This window comes from Pogoniulus pusillus, chromosome 18 (assembly GCF_015220805.1).
Source record: "Pogoniulus pusillus isolate bPogPus1 chromosome 18, bPogPus1.pri, whole genome shotgun sequence".
Classification (NCBI taxonomy): Eukaryota; Metazoa; Chordata; class Aves; order Piciformes; family Lybiidae; genus Pogoniulus; species Pogoniulus pusillus.
The window spans coordinates 18,472,979-18,487,833 of record NC_087281.1 but is presented as its reverse complement, the minus strand read 5'-3'; the positions used below and the strand labels follow the sequence as shown (position 1 = coordinate 18,487,833).

Below are 14,855 nucleotides of genomic sequence, written 5' to 3'. Positions count from 1 at the left end.
TTTGGGTTTATGGGACAAAAAGAGGAGATTTCCCTTCTAAATGTTTACTTGGAACACTCTGGTGTTAGAATGTGATTCTCTATCACATGAAGGTTTGCTGTTGGGCAGTTCCTTTAGTTAGTGGAGGCTGCACTGCCCCATCATCTGACAGAAGAAACATTTGTATTACTGCTGACAAACATCAGTGAAACAGCAAACCATAAGTAGTCTTAGAGAACAGTTGTAGAATAAACACTCTCATCTGAATGCCAATGGATAAAGATCAACATTGTGTGTATCATCACATGAAACAATGAAAAAGCAAACAAGACGTTGGAAAAGTATCTAAAAAGATCTACTCTGTCTCAGAAATGAACTTTCATTCTCTTGTTCTCAAGTTTTCACATACTTGTCTATACTAAGACCTTTATATATGCCTGCAGACCTTTGAATATGCACTGGAACTACAAGTGGGTGCAGATGACATTAGAACAGTGAAATAAAGTGGCCTTTTGTGAGAAACAGGCCAGTCCTCTGTGGAAATCAGAAAGTGGCCATGAGCACATAAGCACGGGGCTGACCTCAGGTTTTGCTTTATGGTAACCAGGATTTGTTGTTTGTCTCCTGTTTACAGCTGGAGGGAAGACAAATAAAAATCTCTGAAAAGAAATTTAGAGATAAATGATCTGTTTGAAAAATTCATGCAGCAAGTGTGTCACAGCCAGCCAACAGAGGTTAGAAAGGGCATGAGTTTGTCTCAATCGGGTTTAATTACCATCTGGGGCAGCTGAGGAGACTCATATTTGGTTTATGTAACAGACATCAATATTAGCTCCTCTACAATCTCCGTGCCTCAAATTAATGAAAATATAATAGATAGATTTAGTAAAAAGAAGTTTAACTTTCCTGTTTCAGTTTTGTTAACAAACAAAACATCAATTTCATTTTCCCACCAAGATACTAAAGTGCAAGAGCCAACCCTTAGTCATTCAGGTTCAGCTCTTGTCCTGAGATCACAACACAAAAGCCATGGCTCCACTGTGCATCAGGTAATCTAGAACTTGTCATTACTGTCACAGCAATTTCACATACAGCTGACCTCATCTTAAGAGAAACAGATCTGATGTCTGAATTATAAAGCATCAATCTGCCCACACCACATTCTTAGACAAGATACCAAATTCTAAATACCATATTTCCTTCTTATAGAAAGCAACATTTTAAACATGCAAAGACTCTACCATTCCAGTTGTTGGCTTCCATCTGCATTTTATATTTAAACAGTCTTAGAAGAGTTCACATGGATGATTGTGAAAACCAAATGGCACAGAGCCAAACCAAAATACTGTGCAAAAGTAGGAGAGTCATTGCATAGAACCTGCTGTCATTAAAGTGTTGTGGAATATGTTACTTGATTGTAGTTATAAATACAGAACAACACTGCAGTTGCTGCACAGCAAGGTGAGAAGTAATGCTTTGGGCAAGGAGAAGAGTATTAAAAAAAAAGGATAGAAGCCACTGTAGGCAATGCTATTTCTAAAAGCATGATGGTAACCCCCAGCTTCATGCATCTCATGCAGGCAATTAAAATACAATATGTATCAAAAGTAATATTCAAACGACAAGGAACCTTTATTCTTTTTTATGGGCAGACTAGTTTATGTAAAGAGGCTTTTCTGCTCTTCTAGCAATGACAGCCAGTCTGTGGGAATAATAATGTTAAGCTTAATTCCCTTTTTTATGCACACTAGTTGCAATTTTCATAGTCTTGATACTTTTCAGCTTGTAAATATAATTTTTTTTTGGATCAGTCTTATTTTTTTAAAAAATAAGTGCTATCATACAACCTTCAGTGCTCTCATTTCAAGCTTTTCTGCATGAACTGAAAGATATAATTGTCCTCTGCCTCTAAAGACAGCTGGTATGTATATGCAAATAGGGGTCACTGTATTTTCCATAAGAGACAGAACTACAGTTGCATTGGTAATTTGTCCCCTCACAATTACAGTCTAAAGTGGTGGGAGGACACAATAAACAAAAAAAGTATTCATAAGTAAATCAAAAGCTTGTGAGGAAAAGTAAAACAGTCCCTGTTCCATGTTGCTGAATTTTGTCACATAAAATTTATTTCCTTCATAACACCACCATAAAGAAAATCTAGTTAATGCTGGTGCCATTTAAATCTTTGCTCTGAGTTGCTTATAAGCTGTTAAGTGTCAATAGTAAAAAATCCTATGGTATAAATCACCTCAAATTGCAAAACTTGAAGAAATATCTGAACTTAAATCTAAGAAAACAGGAGTAAGGCCCTTAAAACACAAAAAAAGATTCAACTCACTTCACAGATATCTAGTGCCCTTCAGAAGAGGCTGGCTTAAAAAAACCCAAACTTGAATTCTAATTTTCAAGACTAAAATTGGGTATTACTGTTCAAGACCACTGAAGAATGAAAGTATTCTTGTGATCTGAATCTGGAAAATATTGTTATCATTGGCTGCTGTGTGAAAAAAAAAAAAAGCCACTAATTTTAATTCCTGTTTCCAGGCAGAAACAAAATTTCTGTTTCCAGTATTGTGAACCACAGCAGAATGTGCACAAAGGAAGCAACTATGAATGTGAATGATTACAAGTTATATAACTTTAAAAATAAATAACCAAGATAGTCTCTCAATGCAAAATGGTTGTTGATGGCTTAACTGTTTTCTGACACATGATTTTTCTATCATGTCAGTGTTCCTTTCATAAGCTACAATATTTGGTTTAGTTTTCATAAAAGCACAAGAGAATTCTCACTGCAGATTTTTTGCAGATAGCTTGGGTATGTTTGGTTACTGTGCTCATGCATTTAGAACAGACTTCCACTCAAAATAAACCTGATTATAGATTCAAGTGTTTTAGTCTTGTAACAGACATATTCTCTGCATTTTCTTAGTTCTACAGTTTTCTTAAATGAATGGAATATGTTGTTGAGTTTCCTCTATATACATACCTCCTATGTGTCAGAGGCCTTGATTTGTGAGTACATTAGCTTTATACAGAAAGTTCAGATAGAGAGGAAAGGAAGGGGAAGCGATTGAATCCCCAAAGTGCAGGAAAATATAATAATCTATTTGCATTGTTTAATTTGTAAAGTCTGTAACCCTATGCTGTTGTAAGAAAACACAAAGTGCCTAACATGCAAGCTTAAAGACTGCTTACTTAGCCTGAGCAGCTGCCTGCCACAGCTACCAAATTGTACTAACCACAGTTTCCCTTCTCTTACCCATTTTATGCTGCATTTTCAAGTCATTAACACTGTTTTCTTCTCCTCTTTCTCCCTTCTGAAGGGGGAAAGCATACATGGCTTTTTGCTTTTTGTACTGAACAAATCCTCACTGCAGCTTTGGTCTAACACCAGGTGCAGCTCTCAAATGTTAACAGTACATCAGAACTGTGCCTAGCAGAAGAAAACCCCAAACAGGGTCACAGTTACAGAACACTTCACATCTGAAAGACCTATTAATGCAAAGAGCTGGTCTGCCTACAAAAGCACACAACTCAGTTTTTTCAACAAGAATAATTTAAGACATTCAACCTTCTCCTACAGGATTTAGACAAAGGAAAAAAGCAGAAAGAAAAACTTCAAAGAGTTATGCACTTCCTTTACTGGCAGCACTGCCAGGCTGATGCTGAATAAAGAGGCTATGCTCATTAATGAAATGTGACTGTTTTTGCAAGATCAGGCCTTTGATTTTACAGCTGTCAGGATAAGCTCGGACAACAGTACATGCAAAGAACTGAATGCAAGTATTTCATATACATTTTAAAGACTCTTTGGGGAAAAAAAAAGCTTAATACATGTCACTCACCTGAAAATACATTGGGAAATGTCTCTGCAGAAGCCTGCACCCCTGAGGACTTTCTTGAGTGAGTCAAAGGCACTCTTTCCGGTTGAGATTTCTCTCTCAGTCCCTTGTGCTCCAAGTAGATTGCAGAGCCCACCTTCTGTGTTATGTCACAGTTGTGATTAGCTATCTCTTCTGTCCAGTCTGCAGAACGACTAAATATACCTGTCAAACTAACAGACCTCTGCTTCCTGATGGAGCCTTTTTCTTTTTTGTGGAAGGATTCTTGCCTCCTTGTGAAAAGTGGGCTCTGAGATGGAGAGGGAGAAGGTGAATGGTTGGGAGAACTCAGTTGCCTTGTTGTGGTTTTGATGTAACAAGGATTAATTAGATAGGGCTTAAAGCATCGGGAACCAAGCACAGGACTGCCTTCTGCCCCCTCAGAGGACAAAATGCCATTTTTAATTTCCGTGGATAAACCATTATGAAGGTCCTCTTGACTGGCTGCCACAGTGTGCTTCCCTTCCTGATTGTCAGCAGCATGATCACGGCCTGCATCTGAAATAGCATCCTCTGTTACTGATCCCTGCAAATCAACAGCCTGCACTTCAGCAATTTTAGACTCAGCATCTGCTACTGAGGTTGAAAAAGGTTGTTTGGAGCTGTATGCCTGAGACCCATTTTCTACCACAGTTCTGTTTAAATCGTCTTTTAGTTCGCTAGGTACAGCATCCACTCCAGCAACGAGCTGTTCCTGCTCCTCAATCAATAGCTTGCATTCTTGTGTTTCAAACAAACCGTTACCAGGAGAGCCTGTGCCATTTTCCACGTCTTTCAGTTCCTGCTCAGTCGCACGGGAGACGAGGATGTTTTCTGCATTTTCAGATACCTCTGGAAAAGCCCCCTCAGTGTCTGGGCTCCGTTCTTTGTCAGTGGTAGTTACTGAAAGAAACCGTTCAAAATCTAAGGGGGCTGCCTGCGAATTAGCCATGTGTCGGCCCATTGTTTTGGTGACAAAGTCCTCAGTTCCAATGTTAATTGCCCCCTGCTGCTGCTGCTGCAGCCTAATAGCTTGCTGGATATCAGAAAGCAAATCCTCTTGTTCTGTGGCTGAATGGAAACTGTAGATATCTGTATCAGAGCCAGAGCTGGTTCTTTGTCCATCCTGTGTCTCCGCAGCAGCTGGGACAGTTTCATTTCTGATTTCAAAATGCTCAACATCTGTGTCCGAGAGACCTCCTTCATCAGCAGAGATGCTTATATCTGGAGTTTTGGTAACAATCGAATTGTCCAGCTCTCCAGCCGGCAAGGCCTGGCTTTCCAAAACATCCTCCCGTGAACTACTATTCCCATCCTTAGCCTTGGAGAGATTTTTTCTGATCCTCAGATTTGAAAACACCGAGGCCTTAGAATCCGACTTACCCTTCTTCTTACCAGATTCACTTCCTTTTGCATGCTTCCCCAGTCCCCTTCTGCTTCCCGATGCCTTCTTTGTGCCATCTGTATCCTTGGGCCCAGAGACATCCTCTCCTCCTTCATGCACATCACCTGTATTTTTCTTTAGCTTCCCATCTTGATTCCCCATGATTTTTTTCGGTACAACACCTCTGTCAATCAAGCCATGATCCCGGATTTCATTCCTCTGGCCTGCCGGCAAGATCCCCTCTAGCGATCCAGGTTTGTTTTCAAGCACTGGTGATGCAAGTGAAGCAAACGCTTGCTGTGCCTCTCTCCCATCTGCTAGAGCTGCCTTTTTGCATAATGTGCTGCTTGCAGGGCTCTCCGCTGGGACATGCTCAGTACAGCACTGAGAGCTGCAGACAGCTCCTTCCAATGGCTGCTGTTCACGGAGCCGCCTGCTCCCTGGGCTTCTGCTGCACTCTTGTTTCTTTGAGAAGCATTCTGTAAAAAGTGTTTCCTTTATAAAAGTCACTTCTTTTTCCACGGTTTTTATCGCCTGCATTGTAAGCTCAGCTGGTCATCAAATCGTTCATGATTTCAGGACTTCATTGCTCAAACCCCTGGTAGAAAAAAAGGAAACAAGAAGTTAAATTACTTTAATTACTCTGCAACTCTTTAGACGGTTGGGCTAAACTAATAACCTTGGAAAGAGAAATGTTATGATTATTTAATAGTTAATAAGGTGCTTAAGCATATGCTGTTTTGACAGATAAGACACTACCTCTGGTGATTTGCACATTCACTTTTTAAAAGCCATCAAAACATGATACAATTTTAAAAAGAGGCACTCTGAAAAGAGATGCAAGATAAGAAACAAAAGGTTCTTTCTACAGTTCTAAAGAGTTGCACCTAAAGTGCAGTGCATTAAAGTAATTAAACTAAAAAAAAACAACAAAAACCCTCCCACAATACGAATTCTGAGAAGGCAGATATATTATTCTGCCCAGGAGAAGAGACTCATCAATATTAAAACACACAACAATTGTTTTCCCCTGCAAGAACATCTGATATGAAACAAAATAATACAAATGAGGAGAAGGGCAGTATCTACTAAGGGAAAGGATACAGTAAAGCAGCCCTCTATTGCATAGAATCAACCAGGTTGGAGGCCCTTCTATATATTCAATAATTGAAACACTGTTACTTAGAACTATTTTTGGAAGTGTGTGCAACAATTTTAATCAGTTGCTGCTTCTCTATTTTTTGGTTTCTATACATAAGCATCAATACTTCATACATACATTTCCAGACAAGTATTCCCTTTTAAAATTTAGATTTAAAAGAAATAGAAGAGAAACAAAAGGGCATAAAAATGCCAAAGCATCGAGTTGGGTCAATGCAGGAGTTTAGTTCTTGGTTCAACGTGAGCCAAGAAGTAATTAGATATATATGATTTACTATCTCTAAATTGCCTGGTCTATTAGATTCAGTGTCTGTGAAAGACTGTATTCCTCATTCCTCTGAGCTTCTTTACTAGCAGTAGAGATCTCTTAAAACACTACCTCTCTCCAGGAAAACATATCCTACTAGTTAAACTCTTACTTTTGGTATCATTGTCCTCCTACCACAGGTTTCACTTCTGTTCCTCTATCTTAATATACATGGAAGAAGAAGAAAAAGAAGTTTATCATTCACTATTTCAAAACTGCAGGCACTCACACACAAAGGTGTTTTTTTTCCAAGGCATGTCCAGTTCTGGGCCCCTCAATTCAAGGGAGATGTTGAGGTGCTGGAATCTGTCCAGAGAAGGGCGACAAAGCTGGTGAGGGGCCTGGAACACAAACCCTATGAGGAGAGGCTGAGGGAGCTGGAGGTGTTTAGCCTGGAGAAGAGGAGGCTCAGGGGTGAACTCATTGCTGTCTACAACTACCTGAAGGGACATTGTAGCCAGGTGGGGGGTGGCCTCTTCTCTCAGCCAACCAACAACAGAACAAGGGGACACAGTCTCAAGTTGTACCGGGGAAAGTCTAGGCTGGATGTTAGGAGGAAGTTGTTGCCAGAGAGAGTGATTGGCATTGGAATGGGCTGCCCAGGGAGGTGGTGGAGTCACCGTCCCTGGAGGACTTCAAGAAAAGACTGGACAAGGCACTTGGTGCCATGGTCTGGTTGACTGGCTAGGGCTGGATGCTAGGTTGGAGTGGATGATCTTGGAGGTCTCTTCCAACCTGCCTGATTTCTATGATTCTAAGTACCTGAACTGTGGTCATAATTGCTTTTAAATCAGTTTGGAAAGAATAGCAGTGTATGCTTCTTGGTCACTTACTGCTCTGATATAAGTTATGTCCTGAGTGGCCTGTGGTTTAGGCACCAGAAGCATTCTTCCTACAAGAACTCAAGTGTTTTAAGTGAATCAGGTGCCATTTTTTTTTCCAGTTTTCAATCCTCTAATGAAGCAAGTAATCATTTTGTTTTGTCTTAGTTTTAAGATTCAACATTTGTAAATACACTAGCAAGAACTAGCATAACAACACCTGCAAAAACATCTGATTTATCTGATTTTACTTTTTCATTCCATTCCTGCTTTTGCTTTCTATTTATCCTGCTTGGTTTTGAGTTTGTTACAGTATTTTACCTTTCACAGAATTGTTACATACTTGCAAAAGGCTTTTGAAAACTCAGGTGATTTCAGGCCACTTGAAGATACACTGTAAGTGCTGCTAAAGGCACCATTTGAAGAAGCCATAGTAGAAAAATACTCCCTTGATAGATATTTTCACTGTCTAGGAATTACAATTTGATTACAACTGGAGTACTTGTAGATTCCACACTCATTTTAAAGCTCTTCACCCACTAAAATCTGCCAGATTAACATAATGCAGAAGCAATATAAGGAAACTGTGGACTGATTATAGAAAGCAAATGTAGAACCACCATGACCCCACCTGGAGCACTGTGTACAGTTCTGGAGCCTCCAACACAAGAAGGACATCCAACTGTTCAGTTCAGAGGAGGGCCACCAAGAAGATCAGAGGGCTGGAGCAGCTCTGCTATGAGGACAGGCTATGAGAGTTGGGGCTCTTCAGCCTGGAGAAGAGAAGGCTACGAGGAGATCTTACAGTGGCCTTCCAGTATCTGAAAGGAGTCTACAGGAAGGCTGGAGAGGGACTATCTACAAGGTCTTGTAATGACAGGACAAGGGGTAATGGGTTTAAATTGGAAGAAGGGAGATTCAAACTAGATGTTTAGGAAAGAGTTCTTTACAGTGAGGGTGGTGAGACACTGTAAGAGGTTGCCCAAGGGAGGTTGTGGCTGCTCCCTCCTTGGAGGTGTTTAAGGCCAGGTTGGATAAGGCCTTGAACAGCCTGTTCTAGTGGGAAGTGTCCCTGCCTATGGTGGGGGGGGGAACTGGAATTAGACTATCTTTGAGGCCCCTTCCAACCTGAATCATTCCATGATAGTTGAAACATTTAATTTCCTTCCTTCTCTGTAAACCTGCGTTACACACTCAACACACTCCCATTACAACTCATCAACAGTAATTATACTGCAAATTGTGCTGCAAAACCAAACCATCAACAAAACTACCATTATAAGACAGTCAAGTTAAGGGCTTATTTTATTGTTTAAAATTAGAAACTTGTAATTGTTTAAATAATGTATCAGTACTATTTCCTTAAAAAAAAAAAATCATGCAACCCATCCCAATGAGTAACCACTTTAAAAAACCTCATAAATGTGTAGCCAAAAATATTGCCTGAAAAGACATTCTGTCAATATGCAGCTGTAGTCCTAAATGAGGGGGGAAAAAATTACAACACACCCCCCAGCAAATAATTTTCTAGATAAGGCTCTCTGAATGTGGTATCCTAACCATCACGACTTCTGACCAGGATTTCTGATCTATATGGCAAAAGTACACCACCCAAATGGGCATATTTATGTCTACAGAGGTATGTACATGAATATCAAAGCATTTTCTTTGGTTATTTCACAGAAGACACAGAAAATATGTTTAAAAAAGAAAACAAAACAAAGAACCCCCAAACAAAACAACCAACAGCAAGTACAACAGCAAGTACAACAGCAAGTACAACAGCAAGTACAACAGCAAGTACAACAGCAAGTACAACAGCAAGTACAACAGCAAGTACAACAGCAAGTACAACAGCAAGTACAACAGCAAGTACAACAGCAAGTACAACAGCAAGTACAACAGCAAGTACAACAGCAAGTACAACAGCAAGTACAGCAGCAAGTACAGCAGCAAGTACAGCAGCAAGTACAGCAGCAAGTACAACAGCAAGTACAACAGCAAGTACAACAGCAAGTACAACAGCAAGTACAACAGCAAGTACAACAGCAAGTACAACAGCAAGTACAACAGCAAGTACAACAGCAAGTACAACAGCAAGTACAACAGCAAGTACAACAGCAAGTACAACAGCAAGTACAACAGCAAGTACAACAGCAAGTACAACAGCAAGTACAACAGCAAGTACAACAGCAAGTACAACAGCAAGTACAACAGCAAGTACAACAGCAAGTACAACCCAACCAAACAAAACCCCCAAGCATGAGGGCACAACATAAATTACCCCAAAGTGGCAGCAAAAGATACAATTTTCAATCAGCACTTGCAGAAAAGTATAAAAAGGTTAATGTTAGCCAAACCTAAAAACAAATATTAATGTGTTTTTTTTCTCACAAGTATTTAGCTTGAAAGAAAAACACATTTTTAGAAATCAGAATGCTTTAGCATCAGTATAAACTACATTTTAAAAGCTGAGAATTTACTCCATATCCTACACCAAAGAAGCTTTCAACAGAAAGCGAATGCTTTCCAATGCTAGTCCATGAGCCTGCCTGCTTACTTCATTTAATATTTGCCAGTAGTCAGTCAAAAATACCAAGGAGTGAGATTGCAGACATAAGCCTGAAACCCCTCTCACCTCTTGTTCTTATCCAAAGCTCAGGAGACATGAAAGGCAAGAGACAGAGGAGAGTCAAAACTTACCGCTCATGACGCATTGCCCTTGAGTTCCCAAAGACATTCCTATTAGAAAAGTAAGCCTCTGGTAGGAGATTGTGAATATTTTCAAGAAGGCTGTTGCTGTTTATTGCAGCTTCTCTGGAAAGGTGACCAGATTCCCCCAGCACTGACAGACTGCCTGCTTGCTCTGCTGGGAGAGGAAGAGCTGATGAAACCACCAACTACCCACACCTGGGTGCAGAACTCAGCCTCCTGGAGCAGAGCCGAGGCAGAGTACTGCCCCCTAGGCTGCACTGGGACCCTAGTGGGAGTGCTCCTTTCAAATTCCTCACAAAAAGCTGGGTGAGCAGTTGATATCCCAGTAATTTGGGCTTTTTGCTGATGTGAGCTGCCTTCAGGGAACGAGTGGTTCTGTGAGAGGACACAGTTTTCTTGGTGTGAAAGAATTTTCACCATACTTTATTTGCTGCAGTATTTAATTCTGTTCCCAAATTGTAGTCATCAAGCAGGTGAAGGTAATAATACCCCATTACTGCTGCAGATGGGTACAGCACTGCTGCAGGTCATGCCTGCTGGGAGCTAAGTCTGTGAGGCAGAGATAGGCTTCACCAGTATGATCCCAGGGAAGGGTTTAAACCACAAGAGTGCTGACAACACATAAGCTAGCCAAAACCACACACTGGCAGTAATCCTGTGGCTACCAGCACAGAAGCACCATCACTACTGTGCAGTAAAGATGAAGGAGGGGTGAGAGCAAACACATCACAGAATGAGCTATGTGCCTGCACACGCCCCATATGATCCTGCATAGTTACAGAGGAGTGGGCACTGTTGTTCCTCCAGGCTCCTTTCAGGGCCACTGCTTGGAAAGGGAGGACAACTAAGGGGATCTTCACCTCTGCCATACACATCCTGCTGAGATTTAGGTTTTAATTAGTGGCTCAATCTACACAGGCTTGGATTGGACATAAAGGTACATGGATTAACAAGACTACTTTAAAGTACTCTAGTTTCAAATTACTTGTTGGGATATGGTCATCTAGATGGTATGAATAAAGGTTTGTTTAAGCAGAGCAACATATTGCCAAACATCCTGGGAAAATTAAAGCCTGAACTTTCATTACCAAGCAGAGGGTTTCTTCTCATTTGACACAGTGCTGGACCCAGGGACTTTTCCTGCTACTGTCCCACAGGAGCCATACTGTCCTGTGGCAGGTGGAAGACTCCCTCAGCTGCCACTCAGAGCATGCTGAAAAAGTGATATCTCCAAAGGCTTCAACTACCACCATATACTCCCTTGTACTCCCAAATTCATGTTCTGAGCAGTTGAAAATAGTTTCTTGTACCCACATCTCATAGCTTTCAACTGTAGAGAGAGCTGTCTTCACCAGCTCCAACAGACTCACTTCACCTCTCTGACAAGCAAGTCAGAAGATCAGAAACTAAAATGTATTGAGAGACTATAGTGGCTAGGGATAAAGTTGGTCCTGCCCTCATTGAGTTTCTCATGGATAAGATATTCTGCTTTTTATTGTAATAGTTGTCTGATCAGTATGAAATCATGACTCATGAATTGTACTTGTATTATGATGAGGTGATCCAATTGATGCGAATCCTACTTTATGTATTGAAAAGTTTCTTCTATAAGGAGCTTAAACCTGGTAAGAAATAATCCTAGGTGTGTGTTTGGCTTGTCTAGGAGCTTTTAATAGGTGTATGAGAAAACGACATCACAGGGAGTTTATCATCAGTAAGGATTAAAATTTTGAACATAGAAATATTTGTTGACTTCAGACAGAACAAAGAATTCTCTTCCTGTGATAAAAAATGTAAAAAAAAACCAAAACACAAAACAAACAAACAAAAGCCCCAAAAGAAAGAAACAAACAAACAAAAAAAGTTTGATCCGGGTCAGGGCAGTTTATCCATCCAAACTATCTGCAAAAGTTTTTGTGTATGTTCAATCTTGTTTGCCATTGGAATGGGCTGCCCAGGGAGGTGGTGGAGTCACTGTCCCTGGAGGTCTTCAAGAAAAGCCTGGATGAGGCATTTAGTGCCATGGTCTAGATGACTGGATTAGGGCTGGGTGCTAGGTTGGACTGGATGATCCTGGAGGTTTCTTCCAACCTGGTTGATTCTATGATTTTATGATTCTAATCTGATAAGCTTTGAAAACTGCTGGGTTTGGGAATTTTTTGAGGAGTTGTCATCTGATGACATTACACATGTTATGTGGACAACAAGGATTTCAGTAATGAATTGATCACAAGACTGTCTCAGAGCTATCTGAAATAAGTTCTCACTACTTGAACATTTTAACAAATCCCTATTATTGTTTTACAAAAGCATTTGTCTTATGACTATATCTAAGTGGATTCAAACACACTTTGCTTGGTTAAAAAAATTTCTTAGTGAAACCTCAAATATAAGATGCTTCTGAATTCTTCTGTGTTCTTGAGTACAAGTATTTTCCACAGGCACACAGATATAACCAGACTATGTGGCACTGGTCATTACATTTGTGGCTTTTGCACATATTTCAGACTGTTTCTACTGCTAGAATAAAGATCTACAGGAACTGAGTTTATATTGTCACCTCATCTATCATCCCAAACCATATAAAGCAAGTCTGATGTATTAAGCCACCTCCATGTATGGTTATTTTTATACAATAAGAGTATAGCTTCTTGTCTTTTGTGAGGTTAGGCCCTGACACACACACCCCACAGTGTCCCTAGACAACTCAGAATTTGTATCAATTAGATATGATAAGGACTCATCTTAGGAAGATCAGCTGCAGATCTTGGAAGACTGAACATGAGCTGCTATTACACTTCATTGTCTGCTATTTAGTCATTAAACACACTCATCATGTTCTTCTTGGAGGATTTGTGTGTAAACCAAAATCCACATCCAGCACAGATAGGGCAAATAGAAATTGTTTGCCAGTACACCAAGGCTATTTCATAAACATGATGTAAACTCCCTTTGTCAGAATAATTGAACACTTAGTTTATCACTACTGTGCCCACTATGGAAGGTACACAGGAGAGAAAAACAAAAAACAACTTTTTGTGGTGAAAGAAAAGGGGAAAAAACCCAATCTATCCATTCAAGCTGGTAGCCCAAGTCCCATGATTCTAAATTAATCAAGTGTTAACGTGGACAGCCTAATGACCCTGGCCTTCTAGTTAGATAGGAACACAAGTGTTGCACTGCTGAAGTAGCAAAACTCCTGTTACTATGGTGAAGGTATAGTGCAGCTGCATTCTCATGTTCCTCTCCTCTACATAAGCACACACTCTAAGCAGGCTATGGAAGAAAGAGAAGGCAAATAAAGTACAAAAGACTGCAGGGGAGAGGATTATGAAGTTGCACAGCTTTCTTCGACACGGCCTGGAGCACGAAAACAGCATTGGGTAACAATAATTGAATATAGCTGGAGCCTGGGGAGGAGCTAATTACTATTCCTTGTTCTCGTCTTTCAGTAAAGTAGTATCTTAACATTTCATTCATCCTGACTACCTGCTGTAGGCCATCTAGTGCTTGATCTTACAAAAGTCTCGTTTCTAAATGACAGATGAAGTTTAGAGCAACTCATCTGAGCCTGTAAGTACGATCAATTTTTTATAATGAAAAGCCTTTTCTCCTCTGGATGGAGAGTTTCATAGGCAGTTGGGCATTCAGTTACATATCTTTTGCTATGTTTTTAGACTTCCCAATTTCTCTGAATGTATGTGCACATGCCAATGTATTTCACTGAAATATATTTGGCTACACAAACACATTTGAAGGTAAAATGCAAATATATGCCTTACATCTGCTCCTAGTCCAGACAGCTCCAGGTGGTATATTTTTCTGGCTTTTTCTGTCTTTGCTACCACCCATGTGGCACTGTAAATAAGTCTTCTTCACAGGTGCATAGAGTTCAATTAATTTCTCCCATTCTTTGTTGTTATGTGCACTTTACCCTTATGCACAGCTGACTGCTGTATGGCATTTCTTCAGCTTAGAGGGTGGAAAACCCTTAAGAACATAAGGCCATTCGGAACTACTCCCTGGGGTGGCTATAATCTAAACCCCCCAATTCAGCTTCCTTTCCTGTGAGATAATTCCAATATAATCCCAGGAGAGTTCCAGCAACATATAAGCTAGTTAGTCTTGTGTCCAGCAAGAATCCTTATTTAGCAGCCCATTGTGTTTTTCCTGAGGTCTCAGACCACTTCTAAAACATATATTTAATAAAAGTAGTAATAATAATAATAATAATATGGTCACAGTGTAACCTTACCTTATGTCCTGCCAAAATTCATTCTGATGTGGATTCAGCAACTTCTAGTCGCATTTACTAGCAAAATTTCCACACAGACTACACTTATATGAGAGTCAGTGTCTGGCTTTTTTGCTCTGGGCACCATTTCCAGTCACATGAACTGGGAACAGCTTGATTCAGATGTTAACAACCACTGACATTTGCAGGAATGTTGTTTAAAAAACAACACAAAACAAACACCAAAACCATCAATTGCTTGAAAAATTTCAATGCTTAAAAGACTTATGACAAATATTATTGAAAATATGGTGTAGATGTTATTTGTGCAGAACAGTAGCATCATATGTTCATGGTAACGTGTCACGTAGCTCTATAGTATGTTAAGGAG

The 14,855-nt window shown here is 40.1% G+C and overlaps 1 protein-coding gene across 5 annotated transcripts in view; it reads right to left on the bottom strand.

Annotated features, from left to right (window-relative positions):
- FMN2 (formin 2) overlaps positions 1 to 14,855 on the bottom strand; it is a 157,822-nt gene that overhangs the window by 139,427 nt on the left and 3,540 nt on the right. For 3 of the 5 annotated variants that reach the window (XM_064158612.1, XM_064158616.1, XM_064158617.1), the window contains exons 3-4: positions 10,219 to 10,257; positions 3,828 to 5,824 (exon numbers count right to left, since the gene is read on the bottom strand). In XM_064158612.1, the coding sequence (XP_064014682.1) occupies positions 3,828 to 5,766 (1,939 nt within the window). In that variant the 5' untranslated portion in view covers positions 5,767 to 5,824; positions 10,219 to 10,257. Of the gene's footprint in view, positions 1 to 3,827; positions 5,825 to 10,218; positions 10,258 to 14,485; positions 14,517 to 14,855 lie in introns of those variants that run through there. The other 2 variants (XM_064158615.1, XM_064158614.1) reach the window with 2 other exon arrangements.